This window comes from Cryptomeria japonica, chromosome 7, assembly GCF_030272615.1.
Source record: "Cryptomeria japonica chromosome 7, Sugi_1.0, whole genome shotgun sequence".
Lineage (NCBI taxonomy): Eukaryota > Viridiplantae > Streptophyta > Pinopsida > Cupressales > Cupressaceae > Cryptomeria > Cryptomeria japonica.
The window spans coordinates 443,754,813-443,781,856 of NC_081411.1; the positions used below are offsets into that span (position 1 = coordinate 443,754,813).

Genomic DNA, 27,044 nt, shown 5'->3' on the forward strand with positions numbered 1-27,044 from the left:
TTGTGGACACACTATTTTATCCCTTGTTGGATATAAAAACCTATTCATAGCATGAAACAAGATAACATCTTCCTTAGCCAAGGAATTTCGAGATGAAAAGTGAAACAATTTGATCATGATGCCAAAAAGCGCTCCTGACTCTCACTGAAGGTCCGGAGCTTGATTTTCAAATTTGCACTGTTCTTGCAGGATCAAAGTGATTTTATGATTGGAAGAGATCAAGGAAAGCATGTTCTATCCGTTGAATATAATTTGAGTGGTCAATAAAGGAGGAAATCAACCCAAAAAACAAAGGGTGCTCTTGACCCTTACTGAAGGCCCATGGCGATTTTTCAAGATTCTCTTCTTTGTTTGAAATTTTGAGGCAAAACTTGACTTGGATAGGAGGAAGAGATGATGTTTTATACCTTAGAAGCGATTGGGAGTCTAAAGAATAAGGAAATATACCAAGAAGCAAAAAAGGCGCTCCTGACCCTCACTGAAGGTCCAGAGCGATTTTTCTGAAAGACACATTATTTTATCACTTGTTGGGCTTAAAGATTTATTCATACCATGAAAAAGGAAAGTTCTTCCTTATCAAGGTGATTTCAAAGGGAAAGGTGAGAAAAAATAGCTTAAATTTGCAAAAGTGCTCCTGACCCTCACTGAAGGTCCGGAGCTAGATTCTAGAAGTACAATTTTCTTGCAAGGACAAAACAAGTTTTGTGATTAAAATAAATGGAAGAGGGTGTGTTCTATCCGTTGAAGATAATTTGGAGAAACAACAAGGCATGGACAAGCTTAAATTTGCAAAAGCGCTCCTGACCCTCACTGAAGGCCCAGAGCGGTTTTTGCAAAAAACTACAACTTTTCTTCAAAATTGTGCTAAGGCAAGGATGAGATAAGGCAAAAGGACCCCAAGAAACTTGATGAATATTATATTGCCTTTGAAAATTGAGGATTTTAGTCACAAAATAGAAAATCGCTTCTGGCCTTCACCAAGGGCCCAGGGCGAAATTTGTAGTATCCTTCATTTTCTACATTGCTTGAGCGTTGAAATTCTTAACGAATTCACCAAATTTGCTAATTTTGAGCCCTTTGGAGATTTTGAATCAAATTCACATTAAATTAAGGCATTTTGAATTTAATTAATTTTTTAAGCCTTGAAATTAATAAAAATTCCCTTGGAGGCATCTAAAATTAATTTTGGATTTAAAAAAAATTAAAAGTTGAGCGCACAAGGCATTATTTTGCCTTTATTTGACAAGTCGGCCTACTCCTTTTGAGGTTTTATTTATTATTTCACCTTTTATTTGCTAGGTTGGCCTCATGGGTAAGTGGAAGGTGAGCACTCTATATATTGGAGGTGTTTTTTCACAATTCAAATCATTCAATCATCCTTTCAAGTGCGAATTTGGAGAGCTAATTGAAGGTGCGAAATCTAGCTGGAGTGGAGCGAATTTCTACTAAGTGTGGAGACTAAGGAGGGCGAAATTCATCTTGAAGGCTATTGGAGAGGCGAATTTCTTGCTAGATTGGAGGATAATTTCCAGATTTTTTGAAGGTATTTGAAGGCGAATTTCCAGATTTTTGAAGAGGCTAGTGGAGTTTATTCTTTTCCAAGCTAGAGGAGGCGCAATTTGTTCAAGAGAAGGCTTTGATCTACACTTTGCCTAGCGAAATCTATGTTTTTTACATCGTTTCTTAAAGTTTAAAACTCAAGAGGAGGTATGGCGAAATCATCTTGACACCCTTGTTTAAGGTTTGATTTTTGGACATTTGTTTTGGAAAATCTAAGTATTGCATGGTTAATTAGGAAATGATAACTCAAGATTTATCATGAAGTTTCCTAATTAAAATCTTAAATCTTCCTTTTAAGTTTAATTTCTACACTTCAAGATATATTACTAATTGTGAAATGTTGTGTAGGTATCAAGATGGCGATTCCAAAGCCCGGAGGATCTACAAGTCGATAGGTTCCCATCAAAGACGATCAAGCAAGGATAAGGGCGACCTCCTCCAGTCTAGCATTGACAAAGACGGCCTTCTTCAGACTAACATCATCAGGAATGACTTCTTCCAATCCAGCATTTCAAGGCGAGGTACATCAATCATCCTCCACATCAAAGACAAGAGAAGTCAGAGCAAGGGTTCGTTGAAGAAGCAGATAGTTCCAGAAGAGTTAATTAAAGCTAGCTTCTCAGCAACATCAAATTGGCATCAACCAAGTGTCAGATGAGTTGGCATCCCAGTCATCACTCCTCTAGCCGGATTGATCCACCTCAGCATGTCCAGATTCAATGTACCTAACTCATGGGAGATGGCACAAACTTCGATGTACCTACCCCGGCTATTCATTGGTGGAATTTTCCAGAGAGGACATGTGTCCAAGCAATACAATTTTATCATTGGTCAAGCATTAAATGTTATGTAATGGTTGTAACAAACCCTAATTAGGGTTTTCATTGTAAAATCTTGGCCATTGATCTCGAATTGATCTAAGCCATCGAATTGTATTGAGGGCACTATATAAGCCTTGGCATTTCATTTGTAAAGAGCAATAGAATAGAGTTAGTGAATAGAGAGTAGTTAGAAGGTGATTAGCAGTTGATAGAATAGCAATTAGAGTAGAGTAGAGAGAGAAGGCAAAGATTGTTGCCAAGATGTTGTTGTAAGAGACTTGTAAAACTTCATTGAAGAAATGGTGAAATTTATGGGTCGATTCGACAATTTGCATGGTCTCTATACTTCTCATACTTGATTTCATGTTATTAGATGAGTGGAAGAAATGTGCTTGATTGATGGTGAAATTCGCATATCCATACTACTAGCAGTTTGTTGATTGCAGACTTGCCTTGTGTAGTCAACTGGAATCATTCAGCTTAAGCTTAACTTCAATCGTCGCTTCTTCATTGATATGCATCAGCCTGATGGTGTCTATGCCTGCAGTGATGATTTGAACATCATAAAGCTTTCCTTCGAAGATCGCACTAACCTTGTGGAGATGGTCCTGGGATGTCAAAACAAGACTTAGTTAGAATTTCATCAAAGCTCAATCATTGCTCCTACATTCCTTAGTATTAGGATTAGATTCTTTCCTCACCCTCATCTTTTTTCCTTTTTTTCAAATCTAAGGCAGTAAAATCCTGTGTTCCAGCAATATTCAAAGCAAATCAGAAGTTCAATCATCAAGTGTAAGTCCCTTTGTGATTCCAGCAAATCACATCATACCAGAGAGAGCTTATCCACACGTAGAGATCCTACATACAGAACCTTGAAGTCACCTTGATTGATCCTTTTCGCGATATCTTCAGCATTCAGAGGCTTTACTCAAGAGAGGATAAGGTACCCTTAGGTATTTTATTCTGTGTTTGATAGTGTACAAAATACACGTCAACAAGTATATAATTTTTCCAAAATGTAATATAGCCTCTGTAATGTCCCCATTTTCATGAGCATCAGAGTTCGAGGGATTAGCCTATTATTTTGACTCTTGTAGGCTAACATGTTTGGATAGAGAGTCTCAGTGGCAGTTCCACTTCTTTAGTTCAGTATTGGTTTCAGTTCCAGGGCTTTTGCAGTTAGTGTATGGGCTTAGTTGAGGGATTTACTATTTATAGTAAGTCAATCTAGTAGTTGTGCTATTTTTAGTCAGGGCACCTGCACACATGGGGGTTATTCAGTGTTGACCCTAGCTTCTGATGACATGTCAAAAGACTGAATATTGAGGGAGATATTAATATTTAAGTGGTTAAGTTATTTAATTAACTTATATGGATTTTATAAAGTCATAAAGTGACTATTAAAATTATAAGCCACTTAAATATTATAAAGTGACTTTATAGAAAATTAAAAGGTCACTTTAAATATTAAAAGTGATTTTAAATCACTTAAATGAAAAGGTACGTTCAAGATGAATTTGAACTATTAAAAAGTGATTTAAATACATTTAATTTATTTAAATTTGCATTTGGGCATACTTTTTGAGAATTGGCCATTTGGGGGTCCTAAGGGAATTGAAGGCAATTCAAACTCATATTATTGATTATTGATTATTTGACATTGTTTGATTATTTCTCTGTGGATTGTTTGAGACAAGGGTTTCAGAGGGTTTGCTATTGAAGAACGTTCATTCTTCATGGATCTGTGATTCTGAGGCTGTGAAAGATCAACTGAACTATTGCAAATTGAGAGGGCTTCATTCAAAAGCCTTTCACTATTGGCACCCTTTGAAAGAGTGCAACTCTTCATTATTTCTGCCCTTTGAAAGGGGCACAACCTTTCAATCAGATCTACCCTTATTTAAATCAAATCTGCACTTCTGATTCCCAAAATTATCCCCCCTTCGAATAAGTTCTCTTCTCCCTTTTATACCTCATATTTGGGGGAGTCACAACTTATCATTTCATGCCTTTTGACCATTCATTAACTTAATTAAACTTTAATTATATTTAGTTATATTCTTTTATATTTTAATTTTAATTTTATTTTTATTCTTTTTTAATTTAATTTAATTATTATTATTATTTATTATCAAATTCCATTATTAGAGTGGGGACATTACAACCCTCTAGAAGGTTGAGATGGACCAAGTTTGAATCTCCAAAACTATGTAGGGTTTTGTTAGAGAGAAAATTCAAAAAATAATAAACTCCACATATCCAAATGAGCTCCCAGTAGCCTTTTTATAAACTCTAATCTCAATGCCCTAATAAGGGTTGTGCAATCTTTTAATTTAATTTTAAATTCTCCTTATGTCTCCCTAGATGCCCAAAAGGAATTCACTTTATCAAATTAAATAACATCAGTTAAATATTTAATTAAACTTTAGTAATTTAACGTTATTTAAAATAATATCTCAAAACACCTTGTGTTGCCAAGATATCATAAAGTTTAGCAATCCCCGACTATCCAAAAATAGTAACTCTGCCAATTGACCAAATTGATGTCCAAATTGACACTTACTATAAATGTTAAGTATAAACAAATCATCCAAAATCCCTCCAGAAAGTGCTGGAAAACTCCTTTAAATCGTCTAAGCTCACAGGTGACATCAAAATACTCCTTTGAATTGGTTGACACAAACCTTGAAAGTCAGCACCAACTGCATCGAAAGAGAACTTGGGAAAAAGGGGACATTACAAATTTCTGCTGCAGTACTAAGTTAAAAAGGTATCACTGCCCTTGAAGTTGTATTTAACTAAGATATTGGATTGTTTGCTGGACCCTCAGAATCGGAGTCGGGTTTGAGCCTGGTCCGCCCTTAGGTTCTCCTCGAGTGCGGCCTAGGTGGTTGGGTCCTCTGTGGGTTTGGATTCGTCGGACCCATAGAAGACCCAGCTGCTTGGGTTGCACCCGGGGAGAACCTAGGGCGAACCCGGGCAAACTTGGGAGAACCCAGGCTTGTGGGTTCTCAAAAACAAGGCCCACAGGTCAAAAAGTGTTATTTTTTCATTAAAAACTAGTTTTTTAATTATTTGTTTTTGCTTCCAACCCTAATTTCGCCCTAATTGTTCATTTTTTTCCTCTGTACACTCATTCTTCTCATTTTATTTGCATCTTTCATGTTTTTTTCTCTCCAAGCAGGTTTTGAAGTTGATTGCATTTTTCTTTGAAAGTGAAGGATATGGAGGTGTTAGACACGCATCAAGATTTCAAGTTTTTTTCAAGTTTTTCTAAAACTTTTTCAAGTTTTTTAATTTTGTTTTAAAGAAGTATTGTATTTTTTTTACACTTTATATGCATAATGTGGGGTTATAATGCCAAACGTTTTTCAAATTTTTTCAATAATGTTGAGTTTTCTATTTTTATTTTAGGTGCATTATTCATATAATCATACATTATGGCTTAGACTAGAAGTGCAAGTGCAAGGTCTAGTTCAATTGCCTAGGCCCGAACTCAACAAATTCCCTTTAAAATTGATGTCGATTCACCACTTTGGCATTATACAACAATGATCAAGCAAATGTCTGGTGGTGGGAGTTTTCTTTGATAGTGTAATCATTATGGCATTGAGTATACTAGCTCATACTATCGAGTGAAAGGTCACCTTTGCTTCAACCCTAGACGCGGTATAAAATTTTGTAAGGGGTTAGATGGCAATGGACTGCCAAAAGCTCTAGTTATGGACTATATTAGACAAGAAGAGGAAGTTGATAGGAGAAGCAACAAACCAAAGTTTGATCATCGTCTTGCCAAGGCGAATTCAAAGAGGCCTTCTAGTAGTAGTGGCTCAACAAGATCAGTTGGCCCACATCCTTTCATGCCAATACCACCACCTTCTGCACCAGAGAATGTTGTGGTTATGCAAAAGAGAGGCCCATTGGATAGTGCCTTCAAAAATGAAATGAGAGAGGTTGCAGATCGGAGCATTGTTTGTTGCATTTATGACAATGGGCTTCCCTTCAACATTGCTAGATCACCCTACTTTTGGGACATGGTGCATACCCTTTGCAATACAACTCCTAATTATGTTTGTTTAGGGTATGAAAAGGTGCGAACCACCTTTTTGGCAAAAGAGAAAGCTTCCGTAGAGACACAATTGAAAGTCATCAAAGATACATGGTCGGAAATAGGTGTGTCCATCGTTTCTGATGGATGGAAAGATTTTAAAAATAGGCCATTGATCAATGTTATAGTAGTGTGCCCTAAAGGGGCAATGTTTTGGAAAGTGGTGGATTGTGAGGGGCAAGTGAAAGATGCAAGTTTCATTGCCAATATCTTCATAGAATCCATTGACATGGTGGGGCCTGAAAATGTTGTCCAAGTCATAATAGACAATGCTAAAAATTGTAGGGCAGTTGGGTCGATAGTGGAGGCTACATATGGTCACATCTTTTGGACACCATTTGCAGTCCACTCACTTAATTTAATCATGCAAAAGATCGACACACAAATTGATTGGGTGAAACAAGTGTACGTGGAGGGCGAGGAGATTCAAATGTTTGTGACTAATCATCATATGTCACAAGCCATTTTCAGGTTCTTCTCCAAGTTAGAGTTGTTGAAGGTAATTACTAATTTAAATTTAATTTTTTAATGTTTATTTTTTATAGTTGATAAATGATGTGTATTTTTTAATGTCATGTTAGGTTGCTGAAACACGAATTGCATCTCACATGCTCGTCTTAAGACGACTTGTGAAGGTGTGAGAGGCCTTGAGTTCTATGGTCATTGACACCTTGTAGAGTGTATGGAAGTAGTCCAACATAGAAAGAGCTCAAAAAGTAATAGTATTGATCCTTGATGAGAAATGGTGGGATAATGTGGAATATGTTTTGAATTTCACCGGGCCTGTCATGAGCATGATTCGGTATGTTGATACTGATTGCCCATGTTTGGGTGAAATTTATGATGCCATGGATTGCATGGTGGAGAAAATGAGAGAAGTAATATAGAAAAAAGAAAATGACCCAACAAAAACATTTTTCAAAGTTGTGCACCAAATTGTTGTTGACCGTTGGAACAAGATGACCACCCCCTTACATCTCTTAGCATTTACTTTGACACCAAACTTTTATAGCCTAGAGATGCTTGCAACACCAAGGAGGGTGCCACCATATAGAGATGCAAAGGTTGCTATTGGCTATAGGGTTGCCTTTAAAAAGATATATCAAGATGAGGAGACAGGAAATATTGTCTTGAGGGAGTTTGGCCAATTTTTATCTACAAAATATGCTGATGCCGTAGCTTTTCCAGCTAGAAATGGGATGGATGCTGATGAGTGGTGGTATCTACATGGTCAAGGCTCCATTTTCTTCTAGCCTCTTGCAATTAAACTTCTCTCCCAAGTATGTATCTTTTAATTTTTAATTTTTATAGTTTTCCAATTCCATTCGATGCTATCATATTAAAATATTTTTATTTTATAATTTATAAATTTCTAGTTTTGTTTTAACTTTTAACAGGTTGCAAGTTCTTCTTCGGTTGAGTGGAATTGGATTACATACTCCATCCACTCAGTCAAATGTAATCGTTTGGGTGCAAAGAAAGTAGAGGATTTGATCTACATACACTCCAACCTTCGTCTATTGTCACATAAGAAACTTGCTTATAATGCGGGTGTAACAAGGAATTGGGATCTAGCCCTTGAGTGTGCTGATTTAGATGCTACAGTTGCATAGCTTGCCCAAGTCTCTATAGATGAGGCAGCTATGGAACTTGAGGGAGACATAGCTAGTGGGAGTTGCATTCTAATGGATTGTGGTTTAAATGATGTTGAATTTGAATCAATGATGACCTTGGGCTTGGGCTTGATGCTTCAGATGAGGATGAATATGGAGATTAAATCACATAGGCCATATGGCTTGTAATTTGAATTTTCATTGTGACATGACATTTTGAGACTTGAAAGTTGAATATTATCATTTTTGCAAATTATGAATATGATATTACATTTATGATATATGAATATTTATTGGCAATTACAGATTTATCATTTATGTATGGGAAAGTTACATTGTATGGATTGTATCATTGTAATAATGGTAGAGATAGTTTATACCTATCTCTATCTCTACCCATACCCAAGGAACTTTTTTTTTTGCTGATTCCACGATTCCTTATCTGTACCTGCACATGAACTGGTAACTAGGTATTTAATTATGATTTAAGCCTACCATTAATTATTTTAAGCAGCTGTACCTCTTTTTAAAGGGGCTGTACTATATATTTATTTTTGTGGGGCTGCCATACAAGGTTTGTTTAGTGTAGTGATTCTTTTCTGAAGTTTATCTCCAATTTTATCAATTTTATTCATCTCCAAGCCTGCACAAATCATGGGTATGCAACCATATCACTTTGATATGTGTTGTGCGTTGCACACGCTCCCTGTCGCCGACAGGGTCCCCCTATTTTTTTTGTCTTTTCGCCTTCGCCCTGTTGAGTTCTGCGCAGGGTGTCTCACGTCCTTTGAGTGTGCCCGTAATCAGTTCATGAGATGATGATGTCATGAGCGAAAGCTTGTGAATTCGCAAGATCAGTTTAACCTTCGAGCATTTAAAAGTTCCAAGAGATCGTTTAAACTTGTAAAATCGCCTGAGATAGGCTTGGAATGGTAGAAGCTTGCAAAATTCCCCAAGTAAAAGATAAAGCGTCTAAAGGTCGCATAAGTACCCAAAGTGCTGATTTTTGCCGAAGGATATAGAGGAGATAAAAAATACAAAGTGTCAAAAGTTGACAAAACCTCTCAAAATCCCGAAATTCGCACTAAAAGGGGAAAATGGCAAAGGTTTTTGGAAAATTTGCAAAATGGGTGAAATCCCCGAAATTCGCCAGTATTGAATAAAATGGAAGAAGTAAAACTTGGCAAAATCTCTCCATTTCCCAAAAATCGCACTGAGGTAAAAGTGCGAAAATAAGAAAGCTTGCAAAGTGCCTAAAAATGCCGAAAATCGCATTTTAAGGTAAAAGTGCGAAGAGTTTTAAAGTTTGCAAAGTGCTTGAAAATGTGAAAATCGCATTCCAAAGGATAGGTGAAATAAAGTTTAAAGTTTTCAAACCCCATCAAATCACCGAAAATCGCATTCTAAGGGGTAAGTGCGAAAACTAAGAAGTTTGAATAGTGAAAACTTGCAACAGCAAACCAAAAACCCGAAGTTTGCATACCAAGAGAAAAACACGATTTTCATAAAACTTGCGAAATCAACTAAAAACCTCGAAAATTGCATTCCAAGGGATAAGTGATAAAAGTGAAAACTTGCAAAAGCAACCAAAAGCCTGAAGTTGAAGAAAATCGCGATTTTTTAATAGAAGTTTGAAAAAGCACACAAAATCCCGAAAATCACGATTTAGAGGGTAAATGTGAAGGAAATTTAAAAGTTTTAAAGAGGTATAAACTTACAAAACGTCCCAAATCACCAAAATTCGGAGAGACTCCCCAAACTGCGATTTTTGGTGAAAGCTACAAACTGGCAAAACGTTCCAAATCACCGAAATTCGCCATCTAAGGTAATATTGCGATTTCTTTGGCAAGTGTGAGATGTCGTAAGGTTAAAATGCCCATCTTTGACGTGATTGAAGGAGATCGTGGAATTTGTAGGCTGTATAAAACCCTTTGCAATCACCTCCTTTTCGCCAAAGTTCGGCAAAGGCAAGTGTCACAATTTTAAACTTTGCATGAACCCCCCATTCTCTGAAAATCGCCAAAGGTAAGTTCGCGATTTCAAAGTTTGCAAACAGCTTGAAATGCCGAAGTTTGTATAGGAGAAAAATCGCGATTTCTAAAACGTTACAAACGCTTTTCAAAATTGCCATTCACCCAAAACGCCTAAGGCAAAAATCGTGCAGGAGGCAAAATCACCAAGGTAAAATCGCTATGTCTAAGTTTCTAAACTGCATTTTTCTCTCCAAACTTAGGCGCGAAATTTGGAATAGGGAGTTAACCGTTGAAATTTGAAATTGCAGAGCTCTCCCATTCCAAATTTGCAAATTGTGAATTTATCTTTTCAAAACATAGGGCATAAGACAGGCATTTTTTTTCAAAATCCAAAGGAAATCATTCTTGCAAGACAGGTTGTGCGGATTCACGCCATTCATTTCGCCAGGTAAGTTTGCTTTGTCTCTCTTAAAATCGTTTGAAATATATGCAAAGTTGGATAGATGTGTTTGTGTAAAAATTGATCAATTGATTAAATCTTTAAACCGCATCTTTTCCCATTTATAAGGCGTCAGGCAAAGCAATTGAAATTAGAGTCTTTCCCATAATTCAACTAGGAAATGCATTTTCAGACTTAGGGAAAATCTTAAACTTCTTCCATTTTGAAAATTGGTCTTAAGGGTGTTTAAGTGTAAATTTAGCAATCGAGTCGCCTAGGTCCTTGAACTGCAGCCGAATAAGTAAATTCGTAATCGAAGAGCTTCATAATGTTCATGTCTAAATCAATCAAGCTTTGTAGTTGAAATATCATGCTTTCTTTAAGATTCGGTTTTCAAATTAATCCTAGTCTGCTAGCGTATCCCTTTTATTTATCCCACTTTGTTTCCTTTATGTTGTCTCGTAATCCGCATCCGGCTGGGCAGGACAGATGCCTAAATCTGTAGTAGAGTCCTCAAAGACTCTTGGCACAGCTGAAACGTCCCGAGCATCCAAGTCAGACATCCCTCCCAGAATCGAAAAGATGAAATATCAGTATCAGAGAGGAGGACCGAGGGAATCAAAAGTTTAGAGTGTGTGGGAAAATAGAGGTGATACTGACCTAGGCCACATTGACATTCAAGATTTCGGAGACCGAGTATTCTCCCCTAATGCCTATGGCAGGCCTAGGCGGATGATGGAAAGTGGGATTGCCCAGGCAGCAGGATTTCCCCCGTCAGTGCAAAATTATGAGCTGGTAGTAGAGGCTGCCCGACACTACCAACCAAACACCAGATTGGTGCTCCTCGAGAATATGGTCCTTGCTGACTTCACTCCTGAAGCCATTGGCGACACATTTGACATCCCCTTCCCGAACAACCCCATAGCAACAACTATAGATGAAGCGCAGGTGGCATATGATATGAACCCTGCCAAATGCAGAACGTTGATAAATGAGGAGTGGTACAAGGAGAGAAGGCCCCCAAGCATCATAATTGGGAAAAAGACCCCCAAAAGCGACTTTCACAATGAGCATGGAGATATGGTCAGATTGCTCAGTAGGGTTATGGGACTCCCCCAATCTAACTACTTTGAAGAGTGGATGTTCTACTTTACAGAATAGGTCTTCGTTGGGAAATCCAAGTTCGACTGAGTCCAGATCATAAGTGACAACATCCATACCCAGTTGATTGAACTTGAGGCGAAAAAGTACTTTACTATGACATCCTATCTAGTCTACATGTTCGCTAGAAACCAGCAACTGCCAGGTTTAGTCATGAAGGGTGAAATTGGGAATGGGCCCAATCAGGTGAAGGTGTATGATTGTTATCCATAGTTACACTATCAGGACATATCTTAGAGGGAAAAGAGCAGCCTTGCCTATGCAGTTGGTCAGTATGAGCGTGTCAATGACGCTTTCACAGTGCGCTTGGTTAGACTGATGCAAGGAGGACTACACATAAGGCTCTCAGAGCAAGCTACTATTCTGGTACAGAGGTATGGCGCCTGGTTCATCCAGTTCCCAAGGTTCTCCTACGTCCGAATAGCTAGCTTTGAAGGCGCTCCTTTTTGACTTTCGCGATACCCAACCGACAAAATAGTTCTTCTAGAAGTCGCAAGGCAGTCACATCCTGTGAACAATTTACTCAAGGACAAGAGACAGTCCGGATTTGCCTTCCCTATGATTATAGGTAACCTTGATGTCCATTTGAAGAATCTAGCTCATGCAGAAGAATCCCTTGTAGAGCTAGCCTCCTACGGCCTACAAGAGCATTTCCCAAGGAAATACTTTGATCACGACAATCTGGCAAAGAGAGCCTACGGTAGGCGATACAGAGCGAAGGAATCAGTTGAAGATTATTGGAAGAACTGCTCTGATGACTATGAAGTTTGACGGCGCGAATATTCAAGGCTGAGTGTGCAGCAAATGCGACTCTATGAATACCGTCAGGTCTCGGATCAGCTAACGGATTCAAGAAATTGCCTACAGGTCCGGGAATTTGAGGCGATCAGGCATCTCTTGCCAGGCATTGATTGGTCACAGTATCCAATCACTGATTTTGAGGCGGTTATGGCAGCCCCAGGAAGATACACTAATCAGTGGTTACACCAGCAAATTGAGCGTTTAATTCATGAGGGAGTCCAATTTACCTACCACTTGATGGGTAGCCTTGATTCTCAGTCCTCTGAAGATGAGGGAACCTCTAGTGCACCTAAGGAAGAGGTTGAAAAGCCCGAGAAAAGGAGGAAGGCTAAAGCCAGCAGAGGGACTCGGACATCTAAAAGAACAAGAAGGGAGAAGATCCCTATTAGGAGACCAGAGGTTACTTCATCATCAAAAGACTTCAGTTCATCTGATGATGTAGTTGAACTAAATTATATACCTGCTCTGCCTTTCCAGATTGATGTTGAAGCATTCAGAGCTGATGATCCTCCTGAACAAGACAGGCTAGATACAGAGGTAAGAGCCATTGAATCTGCCGAACCTGAGAATCAAGTGGAGGAAGGAGAGATTCCATCCATTCAAGGGCTGGAGATGCATGAACCCACTCAGGGTAGCCGCCATGAATTGCAGCTGCATAGTATTGCAAAGGATGACTCCACTGTTGAGGGAGAGCAAAGGAAATGAGACCCGTGAGCCTGAAGGGACTGAGGAACAATCATCACAAGAAGATACCAGACAGTTGTTTAGTGAAGTAGGAGAAAATTCAGCTGCAAGCAAGGGACTTGACACGTCCTCCACTCCTCTTGTAACAGAGCAGCTGCAAATATGCAATGAGCTGGCTGAAAACCTTAAAGAGCAGAGTGCAAATTTAACCATAGCATCAACCCAGACCATACCTCAAGATTGGTTAGTTGCTTGAGCTCAACGAAAGGCAGCCACCAAGCCACCCATCGACTTGGAGGACATTTTCTCGCGCATAGACGAAGCCAAGTCCAAGGGGAAGAAAAATCCTAAAGCGTATTCCCGGATAACCAAAGATGAACAAAGGAACCGTACCCTCCATATCGCCACCCCCCCTGCCGATAAGCGAGCAAATCAAGTTACACTGGCTGATTATAGTATCACAACCGTCCCAATCGAACGAGCCACCAAGGAACAGGAAAGGGAGGAGTTCAAAGACTCCGTGCAAAACATGCTTTAGACAACTCGAAGAGATAACTGCTAAAAAGGACATGTATCGAGTTCGTGTTGAGTAGGCCGAGGGGTACATTGATCAACTCCTGAGACCATTGCATAATGCCTCCGAATCCCACATTCCCCCGACAACATTGGCGCAAAGGACCACCACAGAATTTGAAGGAGTACGAGATATTGCCAAGGCCGTTCAAGAATGGATGCAAGGCCTTAAAGAAAGAGGAGAGCAAATCATTGAAGAGGTAAAAGAAATGGCTCACCATCGAGAGACCATTTTGGTCAAGCTGCTCGAGGTAAAATGGGAATTCCTCAAAATCCATGAGGTAGCTGCTACAACTCTTCCTCCTTGTAAGAGCTCTTTTCTGGACCCAAGCACAGATTCCCACATTGTCCGCCATCCTGGACCCCCATGATATCAACGTTTTTAAAGAATGGTACTGGACTATCACTATGAAGAATGAGACAAGAGAAATCATTGACAAAGAGTAGGATGCATGCGAGGGAATTCTGAAGAACATGCAGGAACTTGGCAAGACAATCCTCCGATCAATGGTTTTGGGGTGGAAAAATGATCTGTCCGATGACATAATGTAACCAGACTGGGAGAAAAGATTGAGAGCGGATAGGATTGCCTACTCCACTGAGGACCTGGATTTTGCCGGTAAACTACATTCAGACATGTTGTGTTTTGAGCGTAATCGGTCCGACTGGCAGGATGGTTTGAAGCACGTAGACTGTTATATAGGAGGCATGCAGTATAAAATACGTCATCCCCCTATGCCTCAGTTCAGTTTGCTATTCCAATTGTGCATCAGGTTCCAAGAGTATGTTCGCGAAGAACGTGCAGCAGGTCGGGACATTTGGAAGGAGTATTTGCATGGCGAGGAGAAAAGATTGAGAGCGGATAGGATCGCCTACTCCATTGAGGACTTGGATTTTGCCGGTAAACTACATTCAGACATGTTGTGTTTCGAGCGTAATCGGTCCGACTGGCAGGATGGTTTGAAGCCCATAGACCGTTATATAGGAGGCATGCAGTATAAAATACGTCATCCCCCTATGCCTCAGTTCAGTTTGCTGTTCCAATTGTGCATCAGGTTCCAAGAGTATGTTCGCGAAGAATGTGCAGCAGGTCGGGACATTTGGAAGGAGTATTTGCATGGCGAGGATCAATTTTTAGTAAATGGATGTGAAGCTGGAAAAGAAAAAGTGCTTTCTTAAAAATGCATTTTTCTTTTAAAATTAAAAGGCACTTTTTTGGCAAAAGTTCATATTTGATTGCCAAGTCAACTGTAAACTTTAAACTTTGTGCATGTGCACTTTTTGAATTATTAGGGATAGTTTTTTAATTACCTTTTTAGGTAGTTATTGCTCCCTTTTGGGTGGTTGCTGATATTTACCCTCCATTTATGGGTATGGGTACCTTTTGTAAAGATGAATCTGGCCCACTTGTTTAATTTAGATCTTGGCCATTCATCTATTTTTGGAAGCCTATTTAAAGGGACTGGTTTTCCCATATTTTGTAAGAAGTTCATGGATTGTTGCTGAAGCTCTGGCGAAATTTACACAGGATTAATGCAAAGTTAATGCTGTTTTCTTTTCATTGTGAGTGCATGGTCTCCTTCTTCACCATTTAAATTATTCTGTTATGTCTTTCGTTTTTCTATAGCATTTCTAGATAAACATCTGATAGAATCCTCGCTGTTCATACCATTAAGGACTGACTAATTGTCATTCCCTTTGCATGGTTAATCTGAACCTTCTCATATGCTTAATTCGGTTATTAAACACTTAGTGAATGAATGTTAAAGTTCTGAAGTTATGTTTAATAGCATGAAAACTTAATTTTCCTTGAAGATCGCACTAGATTCTTACAAACATTGTGCTTAAATAGCTGATAGTGTTTAATCTGGTTATTTGGAGGTGTCTGTCTGTTTTTCTTGAGCATGCTATCTTAGTTAAATAGTTAGATTTTCTATATCTCTTTTCCCTATCCCCCTTTTTTTCTTTTTTTACCAAGAAACCCCACAGTCCAGCTGAAGTAGTATCGATCCACCTGAAATCAACCGATAACAAGATTGTTAGAATTTTAGGGAACTCATCCAACAATTGTCCATCTCACTGTAAGTCCCCTTTGTGTTTCCAGCAAAACACATCAAACCATTGAGTAATCCCGCAGTCAAGACCTGACAATCAAAACCTTGAGGTCATCCCCTTTGATCAAAGAAACAGCATTAGGGATTTCCTTATCTCAAGAGAGGATAGGATACTCAGTGAGTACATTCTATTCTGCATTGGCCGGATGGAGTTTGCAACGATGCGACTTTAGACACGTCAACAATATGTTACTTTGATTTTCAATTTGGTCTTGGAATCTCATATTGCAACATTTAATCACTGATAAGATTTCTGTTATTCAGCTGATTATTGAATAATTTGTAGTCATTGATTTGATATATTTTCATTAAAGACAATTTGGTTCTCAGCTTATAAATTTTATATTGTTTTGGAAGGCTTGTTGCTAGAACCAGTATGTAATAGTTTCTGACATCTATTATGTTGATTTGTGCTATTCACTGACACTTTAAATATTAAGTTTGTATTCCATTCTAGAAGGTTTGCTGCCATAACCAGTGTTGTAACCATTTTTGATTCCTTCGCATGCATCATAAGTTGTGTGGCTTAACACCAACAAGCATTATAATTTAGTATTATTCTACCCCTTTGACCGTATGCTCTCACCTTGCCCACGTCAGGATCTTGGTTATCAAAAGGTCTTAAGGTTTCTTGTATTGTTCATTGAAAATTACAAAAATCAGAAAAAAAAATTCAGTTTGGATTACAATTTAGTTGTTATTTTAAATTATATTTTGTTCACAAAGGTAAGCTAGCATTTCTAATATTTAAAACTTGCTAGTTTGATTTTTTTTCATATATTTAACACTTCTCAATGTTTATTTTACTAATTCTGAATTAATATCCCTTGTAGCATGGAGTGATGGAGAATGAGACTACTGAGACAAGCACATCTGGCTGTGGTGAGGTGACATGCAATTTCTTTCATTCTAGCTGTTTGGTTTATCCATAGAAATGGATGCAGCATATAAATGCTTATTGACTGAGTGTTCTGCCTGTCATTCAGGTTCTCTCATACTTGAAATGGGTGCATTATCAAGATTGACAGGCAAACCTGAGTATGAGGAATCTGCTTTACGTGCCCTTCGTAAATTATGGAGCATGAGGAGCTCTTTAGATTTAATGGGAACCACACTGGATGTAACAACAGGAGAATGGATTGAACATTCATCTGGAATTGGTGCTGGTATGCCTTCTTAAGCACTTTGAACTTTTAACATGCTAGTACATTGTTTTAATCTCTTTCATTTTTCAATATTTTGTTTCCATAATTCTCTTTGGTCTGAAGTGTGAGCCAGTTACATCAGTTTTAGTGCTTCTTTTAAGTTTCAGACAGTCCTTTATCTTTTGTATGTCTTGTCTCTTTATCTATAAAGTATCTTTAATAGCAAGCATCATCTTTTCTAGTAGTTTATCTAATGATGACATCTAATACCTGTGAAAAATAGAGGAATTGACTATGGAAATGCATAATATGTTTTAACTTTTGCAGCTATGAATATTCCATGCCAGGCTTGTTGGGGATCTGCATTGTATGTGGGCTTTAGCCACAATAAACTACTTAACTAAGTCAAACTTTTTATTTAATGTGGTCCTAATTTATCTTGTATAATGGTAAGCAAACTATACTTGTACATGTAAATGTTTTTTGGGTTTATGGTGGATAGTTGTTTGTTACAGGTGTTGATTCTTTCTATGAGTATCTTATTAAAGCTCACATCCTGTTTGGAAGGGATGAGTACTGGGATATGTTCTCTTCGGCATATACTGCTGTGCAGAAATATTTTCGGCATGGTCCATGGTGTGTAAAATGATTATCCTTTTCCCTTTTCGGTGTATTGTGTTAATGAAATCAGGTTGCAACTGATGGTCTGCTCTTATATAAAAACATTGGTTCTTATGGTAATAATAGATATATTGGGCAAAAATTCATGGCATCAATGCTGAGCTTAAACTACATTAAGCTGGATATTTAAAAGGGATAAGACATCAAATAGATCCAGGTGTTTCTATGCTTTCAAGTTTCAAGCACTAGTCCATTAATTTCTAAAATTTTACTTTTCCGGTTTCCCTGAAGTCTAGTGAAGGTCATCCTTGAGGCCTTTAGCTGGACATTGGATCAAGAACCATAAACAAATGGTAGGAAAAAGTCCAGTGTTCTTTCTCATTATCACTTTAAAATGTTATGTGCATATTCTGTCTTTTACATATGATGAAATCCCTGAACTTGTGGTACTTGTCTAGCTTGTTATAACTTATACTAGTATTAGCCATGCAGAAGATAGATTTGGTTCCCATGGTTTATGTGGTCAGTGAGAATATGAACATTCATACTGTTCTTAGCAGGAAAGTTAGCATCAATTGAAGATACTGGTAACAAAAATATTTCTCATTTAAATACAAGTTTTCTAGGGCTATTGCAAAGCTTGGGAAGAATTCGCAAATTGATGTCCAAATGGTATTTGCGTATGCAAATTGCATTAACAATGGTCTTTCCGGACCTAATGAAAAAGATCTTGTCCACTAGCCACTGGAGTATCTCTGCAAGGATTGCTATGTAATCTTTATTCTTGACCTCATTATGGTTCTTTGTAAGTCATTTTTTGCTCCGATGTTGGTTATAATGGGTGTGCATACATATTTGTCTGAGCATTCAGTCTGACATGACATATTTTAGTTAACAGAGGTCCATCTTTGCCTTCCAGACTAGCTTAAATATGTAGTTCATAGACACTTCCTGATGAAGGGTTTTATTTTCTTTCCAAATAATGTAAAGTATGGATGGAAGGACCCATAGTTCTTATTTCTCAACCCTGACGTAAAAAAAATTCAATTAATCTACATTTAACAAGTCTGATACACTAACCCACCTAAACACAGATGGAATTCTTCAGTATGAATTGACCAAATTTTCAGCCATGTCCAAGCAAGCTTTATTTTATATTATGCTTCTGAAATAATACACTAATATTTGCTTCTCGAATGTTTGAAATGTCGAGACATTGGTCAAAAAATCCCCTTTCATTTGCTTAGTGACTGACTGCATTGGGAGTACATATTAACTATAATGAACTGTTAGTAGCTCTTCGTATAGGAAATACTTATAATTTATTTAGAGTTGCACTGCATACACATTAATTAATTTGAACCTTATAAAAAAATGGCTCAAAATGTGGAAGATGTTATCTCTGACTTGTAACCGTACCACATATCAACTCTAGGATCAACAATTGAACAATCACCCATTTGTCCTTTTGCTTGAAGTGATTCATAACAATAGATGCATAGACTGAACTATTATTCCCAAGAATGAATGCAGTGGTACCATAACATGTGCCCATTGCTTGCATGGCAAGCTAAGCTGTATATTGTCATTAATGCATAAGTATACACCATCTAAGTACATGTAGGATGCAATGCCCTTAAAGTATTTTAAGGAAACTCACCTGTCTGTAATGTCCTACACAATCCATCTCCCCTGAGTTTCAACAGTTGAAGCTCAAAATAGACACAATCAGCTTGCACTATTGTAACAAATGGGTTAGAGGTAGCAACAATCCAGAAAATAAGTTAAGTTATAATCCAGTATGGTAATGGGTATGTGGGTATGGTATGTTGATACAAAATATTTTAAGGGATTGGGTATGTTTGTACAAAAAACATATAGAAATTATAAATATATACTGATATTGAAATAATATAATATAAATAATAGTATTAATTTATTTTATGAAATAATATATACAACTAAATAATAAATATGTATATTTATATATAATTTAATGATAATACTAATAATAATTGATACTAAAAAGTTGATAACTAAAATATTATAATATAAATATATTATAAATACTAATGCTTAAGGCTGATTTCTTTAAACTTGTCTTCTACTTATTAGGTAAGCCTTTTGAGCCATGCATTCACCCTCTTGGAAACTTTTAATTTTTTGCCCCATTTTTGCTTTGTGTAGTAAAATTATATAATATTTAAAATGCTGTAATTTTTAATTCTTACCTTTATTGTTGTTAGTGACCCAGAGGTCATCAACAGTTGTAACTTCCAAATCCATCTCCAGGAACAAAATTCTAATCTGTACTTATTTTTTTGAAATGTTTGGCCAACAAAACAGATTTGAGGAAAAACAATGATTGAAAGTGTCTTCACATATGATTTTGTTGGTCCTTTGCCAAAGCATTCTCAGATTATTGAGCACAAACTCTTGGCCATACATGAATGGGTTTCGTCCATGTACAATTGGAAGTAAATATTGATTATCCAGTAAGAAGGGAATCCCTATAAAAGTAAGCCTTTTGAGTCATTCATTTACCCTCTTTGGAAATTTTCAATTCTGGCCCCTTTTTCACTTTGTATACAATAAATAATCCATAAAATGTTCTAATGGTTAACTCTTAATTTTCTCATTGTTGAGGATTGAATGTTCATTGGCAGAAACAATTCTAATGTTGATTTCCTTGGGTTCTTATTTTTCTATACTTTTCCTCATAAATATTATTTTAATTTGCCTTGCATTATCACTTGTAGTAGAATTAGAATCAAGGGAGATTCATCCAACCAGAGTAGTATTTTCTGTTGTATTTATATTTATGCTACATAGCTACGTTTCTGGAACCATTCTGATGCAGGGAAAGGTCTGAGAGTCCAATTAAGGACTGTGAAACCAAGCAGCTTGGCTCAAAGCACAAACATAGAAATAAAAAAGAACACAAAAATTGAGGATCTCAACGATTTAGCTTCATTCATATGGGAGGTTTCGTAACAACTTGGAGCACAATTACAATCTCCAGGAGTTTAGGGACAACCTTCCCAAATTAGTCCCTTCATTAAGCTTACATCTTATCTGCTCAATATACAACAAAAGGAGTTGAAATTCTGCAGATTACACTAGAAGTTTTTGGTGCTGACAGAGTTCCAAGGTGTACAATGATCCCATGTCTTGGTGCAAAGTTACCTTTGGATTCAAATTGCCATAAACTAGGCTACCATCTTCTTGAAGAAAATCGTGAACAAGGAACTAGATGGTAACAATCTCGAGTGATAAACCAATGGAGCAATATTGTCCGAAGCCCCAGACAGCTGATGAATATGAAACATGATCAGCACAGTTGCCACACACTATAGATGGTCAAATTAAGGAGAACTGAATGAGCCCTTTATGCACGAGTGTGTCAAGAGAGTCACAACAAATCCCTTGTGTCAAGGCCAAACCATCTTGGAACCATTAGGATCACCAGTGAGAAAGTGCACACTCTAACTCATGGCACACAAATAGAAATATACAAAACAAATGAATAAAAGAAAAAGGAATTAAAACATTTTTGGTTGATGCAAGATTGCCAATGAGTTGGGATGCTCCCACATCATGTTGCTACTTCTGTTCTATAGTCTATGTGAATCATTAGTGCCATCATCCTGGTATCATATTTATTAGTATTGTTGGTATTCATATTTCATGCTTTCCTTTGTATTGCATAAATATATTTTTTTTAACTTTTGCCACTTTTGGTCCATAGTCTGTGTGAACCTTTAGTGTGATCATCTTGCTGTCATTATTATTGGTATTGCTGACATTTATTGTTGCTATCTAGTTTCATTGTGAAATATCCCGGACTCAGATAATGCTTCAAAACTGATTTGGGTTTTCGTTTTTACTCATGTTTTGTTTCATCATAATGTAATATTGTGACATGCGCAGATTGAACATGCAAGATGAACAATATAGATTTTCAAGGAAATCAATAAATGAAATATAAAGAATCTAAATAAGCCAATGATATTCTTTTGATATAGAAATGTATTGCTGTTTACAAACACATACTGCTGTTACAAATCAGAAAATGCCTAATGCCATTAGGTAACACATACTTGGAATGCCTCCATACATAAAATAACAAAACCTCTGAAAATCTGCGAGATAGATCATCGAATATCCATGAAAACTGATCAATGATGTGCAATTGTGAATACTGAAATGAATTCACCAAGTGGGCTGATTTGGGTTTCCATCCAAATAGCCATAACCTCTAGGGTTTCTGTCCTAGGGTTTGCTGAATTTGCAAGCTAAAGCTCTCAAGGAAATTTGAAAATAACAACTCAAGAATGAATCCTCATTTCACTTTTTCCTCCTTTTATACTTTTCCCTCCCAAAGTGACTTTACTTTATAATTTTGATGAGGGTAAAATATTTTAATTAAATTAAATTCCCAAAATCAATATAAAATAAAGTTTGACCAACTACTTATAAAGTATTACATTATAAATAACCCCAAGGACTTAGGACTATTTAACATTTAATTAATTAATTTATTCCCTTGCATCAATCTAAGTAGCCCACAGGAATAAAATAGGCTAATAATCTCCTCTAGGTGATCACTCAGTGAAAGGGGACATTATAGTCCTGCCTGTTGACTTAGTGGTTAGCACCTCTTTCGAGGTTCGTGACATGGCTTAATCGCCTCCCGTGGATCTGGGTAAGTCTGTGTTTGTGACATTCGTTGACATCTCGAGCTTTTGGCACAACAACAAACATACCAACAATTGGTATCAGAGCCTTGGGTCATGGGTTCGAATCCCGAGAGGCCTCCTTCATTCTGTCGGTGCGGAACCCTCAGTCGGTGCTGAGGGGGAGATTGTTGACTTGGTGGTCAGCACCTCCTTCGGGGTTCGCGACATGGCTTAACCGCCTCCCGTGGATCTAGGTAAGTCTGGTGTTTGTGATGTTCGTTGACAGCTCGAGCTTTTGGCGCAACGACAAACATACCAAACACTCCCTTCCTGAAGATTGCTTGCCCACAAGCAATTGCAAACTTGCATAATGTAAAGTATCATCCAGTGGCAAGTATTCTCCAACATGAATATGAAGATTCAAGTCTCTGAAGCATGACCACCTGTACCCAAACTTCCACTGCTCCACTTTGATGTAATCACCACCAAAACAAAGGTGTAAAACAATTCACCATGATCCCTATAATGAAGTATACCAATCAAACCAATGCCAGGATCCCAAATCATTATACCATCACCCCAACAAAAAATGAAGAGATTGATGTCTATCATCATGCCCTCAATGCAAACTATCCATCTAAATCTGAATGATCTCATAGGGATGTGGATCATACCCATCATAGGTGCATAGGAAAATGTATCATTCCATACCAGGTTACTGTTATAAATCAGATCAGCATAATACACACTAAAATCAGACCTAAGATGATGTCAATGGTGTCTCCAAGACCACATAATGATATAGTATCCATCTTATGCCGATTATCAACAATGTAGTCATGATCCCACACACTCCAACACAACCAACCAGCCGATGTAAGCTATGACAATTCCGAAGACACTATAACCAGCCAAGTTGGACAGCCACTCATCATTAAAGTATCCATGTCATGTGACAAAAGTCCTAACATTAGGTTAGCCGCATACCCGAAAGAAGTAGGTGTTTCAATCAAATCTGGATTATGTGTGTCTTCATCTATACATAAAGACATGTCATTAGTGGCTGGTCCACTAAGTGTATGCTCTAGAAAATCATTATTTTCATCAATGGGGTTGCCAATGCCAACTGAAATTTCTGAATCATGGAAATTGCAGTGCTCTTGTTTTATTTGATCCATGGAGTTATGCAAATCCTTGATCCTTTGAAGATGAAGTTTGGCCTGGCCAGCCAACCGCTTGGCTTTCCTAGCTCTCTCTAACCACTCTTCACATATTCTTTGGGACTATTTTACACCAGCTATGTCAAAATGTATAAAATCAATCCTTTAACTAGTTGCATCATCAACCAATGTCTCATGACTATCTTCCCAAACTTGAGTGCTATCATTGGGGTACTTCAAAATATTGTCTTCTTCATCTGTATGGGCTGCTAACTCATGATCATGCAGAGGTAAAGTGTTTCTGTCCCAAATCAGAAAATTGGGACTGTTATTACCTTCCCTTGTACTGCCTTTGAAGCGTTCAACACTGAATTAAACCTGCATACTCTTGGCTGCCACATCTTTGGGTATTTCATTAGTGATTGCCCTCAAACTAATTTGCTTACCCATATGTGTGACCTCAAGCTCCATCTTGTTGATCTCTTGGATGTATCTTCCAAGAGATCTCAACCACTGTATTCCCAATACTACTTTGGTACCACCAATGCCAACGACATAGTACTCATCATCAAATGTAGAGCCATCTAGTTGTATACTCAACCTTGGTATCCTTTTTGTGCAACTAATTTTGAATCCTTCTGCTAACATGACATTGAATCTAGGAAAGTCTTCTACTCGTAGTCCTTTCTTGACTACAAAGCCTTCATCAATAAAATTATGCGTAGCACCACTATCCACCATACACATAACTCTTTGTCCTTTGACATTTCCTTTTCACATGAAAGGATAATATCTAGTAACACTAGAAAGAAAAGCGAGTGTACCTTGTGCTAAGTCAGCATGCTCCAATGGTGGTGGCTGCCCCTCATGTTCACTTTCCGAACTAGTGTCTGCTACAACATCATCATTGTCGGAAATGACCTCAATGTAATGTACTTTGCCTTTCCCAAGGCATCTATGATCAGGCTCCCATGGTTCCTTGCAAGTAAAACACAACTTCTTCCTACGCAACTCATTCCTCGTCTCAAAGTCCAAATTAGGTGATATAGACTTAGGCTGATTGAAAACTCTCTCATCTGATTTGTCATCTGCTTTGCTGTTCCTGAAGTTTTTCTTAGGTGGCTGATTTGTAGAAGATGATGTATCAAGGTCTAAAGCCAATTGGATAGCATCATGTAGAGTTCTAGACTTAAGCACCTTAACAAGTCCCTTTATTTTATCATTCAATCCTTTAATAAACAACATTACCACCCTTTTTTCAGTCATATCAAGTACCATGACAGTGATCTTTTGGAACTCATTACTGTAGGAATCCAAGTGCCAACTTTGCTTCAATTGTGCCAACTCTCTATAGTACACCTCCACATCCTTACGATCAAATCGGGCAATTAATTTGCTGCTAAACTCCTCATAGGAATTAATCAAACCATGGTTTTGAGTGACCAAACCATGATGCCACCAATCATACGCAATACCCTCTAGGTGCACAGTTTCAAACTTGATTGCTTCATCCTCTTTAAGAGTCAAGAAGGTGTCTAACTTGTGAATCCAAACTCTAGCACTTGTGCTTCCACTACTATCAAATGTAGGAAGAGTAAGTTTGTTTGTAGCATGTTTAAGATCCTTGTTTTGATGCCATGGTCTTCGTTCTTGCCTTGTTCTTCTATTCTCTCTTTGCTGTCCCATATACTGATGGCAGGGTAAAACTTCCTTGACATGTTGAGGTAGAGTATTCCACTTATCTGTTGAAATAGTAGCTAGCTCGGATACCTAATGTATTTTAATGTTGTCAATGACAATTAAAATACGCTTGTATTATCTATTATGTAAATGTGTTATTGGGCTGGACCCAAATGTAACGTGGAAGGCAATTCAATGTGTTATTGGGTTGAACCCAAATGTAACGTTGAAAGGCAATTCAATAACTATTGGGCTGGACCCAAATGTCTAACGTGGGAAATGTGCAATGACAATATAACATTATTCAATAAACATGCAAGCCGACTTAAGGATGATTAGCGCCAAAAGGTTAATATATAACCACTACAAGATGAAGTCATTTGAACACAATCACATCACAAATGCTATATGCTCTCCTAGCAGCGAACTAGTATAAGGCGAACTGGTATAATGCGAACTGGTATAAGGCGATTGTGTAAACTCTGCAAGGGAGATTGTTTTATGGCGAATTTGATCTAGACATCTGCTGCTCCTTCTAACCATCTGTTGTTGATGAAGGACTGCAATTCTCACTGATACATTGAACCGCAATCTGAGATAAGTCATTGCCTTGTAAATTGTCTACACTTGAGATAATACATATCATATTTAAAGGCTGGGTTTTTCACCTCCAAGAGGGAGGTTTTCCCAGGGTATTGGTGTCTTGTGTCTTTTGTTTTATTGCTGTTACTGTTTATTCATAGTTTGATTACAATCTAATTGCTTAAATTAACATCCGATTGCTTAAAATTAACATTATCATGCACAGTCATAACATTATCTGTAAATGTCACCTCATCATCTAAATCATCAACCTCCACTTTTGCTTCATTCTTGGACAAGAAGGTAGGCAACATAGGTCTATCTGAAGTACATGTAGGAGTCCTCTCCACATGTGGTGTACTAATTGCACTATCATTATCTGCTTGCTCCTGATTATGTCTCCTTGGACCCATGTTCATTCTTTGAATGGCCGGTGTAAGTTGTTGTAAAACATTTGTTACTTGCTGCTGTCCTGCTGTTAGACCACTCAAGATTTCCCTTGCTGCCCTATCATCATCACATTGCTGCCCTATCATCATCACATGGTGGACTATTATCTCTTCTGTCACCCATCTTGCTTGATGTCCCAATTTCAGTATGTTGCTGCCTTGCAGCTATAGCCTTTGATAATGTTTCTTGTTCTAGATAAGGTTTAGGCCACTGAAATTGTTTCCTCTGTTCCCTAGCAATATACCTTTGAGTTCTTTTACTATCACGCATGAGTCAAAATATTGACATGCAACTCCAACCCGCTAACGTGCAAGGTTCCAAAATGACATGCAAACATTTGGGTATTCTCAAATCTAACATGCAAAGTAAACCCACCTTTTGGAACTAATCAAAATTGCCAAGCAATCAAACCCACAAATCTGTACTGCTCCAAAATGGCATGCAAAAGAAAGCCACTTCATAAAATTGATCTAAACTGTCATGCAACTATCTAGGTGTTTGAATACAAGACATGCACTGATAGGAAACAACATGTAAGACCCTGGGTTACCTCCAAACTAGCATGCAAGGATTTGGGTCACCTCCAAACTAACATGCAAATACAAAGAATCTAAATAAGCCAATGGTATTCTTTTAACATAGAAATGTATTGCTATTTACAAACACATGTTGTTGTTACAAATCAGAAAATGCCAAATGCCATTAGGTAACACATACCTGGAGTGCCTCCATACATAAAATAACAAACCCTCTGAAAATCTGTGAGTTAGATAATTGAATCTCCATGGAAACTGATCAATGATGTGCAATTGTGAATATTGAGATGAATTCACCAAGTGGGCTGATCTGGGTTTCTGTCCTAGTGTTTGCTGAACCTACA

At 37.7% G+C, this 27,044-nt stretch overlaps 1 protein-coding gene across 4 annotated transcripts in view; it reads left to right on the forward strand.

Annotated features, from left to right (window-relative positions):
• Positions 1 to 27,044, forward strand: part of LOC131030404 (alpha-mannosidase I MNS5) — a 216,246-nt gene that overhangs the window by 89,099 nt on the left and 100,103 nt on the right. For all 4 annotated transcript variants that reach the window (XM_057961233.2, XM_057961230.2, XM_057961231.2 and 1 more), the window contains exons 7-9: positions 16,681 to 16,729; positions 16,834 to 17,013; positions 17,508 to 17,628. In XM_057961233.2, the coding sequence (XP_057817216.1) occupies positions 16,681 to 16,729; positions 16,834 to 17,013; positions 17,508 to 17,628 (350 nt within the window). The remainder of the gene's footprint in view (positions 1 to 16,680; positions 16,730 to 16,833; positions 17,014 to 17,507; positions 17,629 to 27,044) is intronic.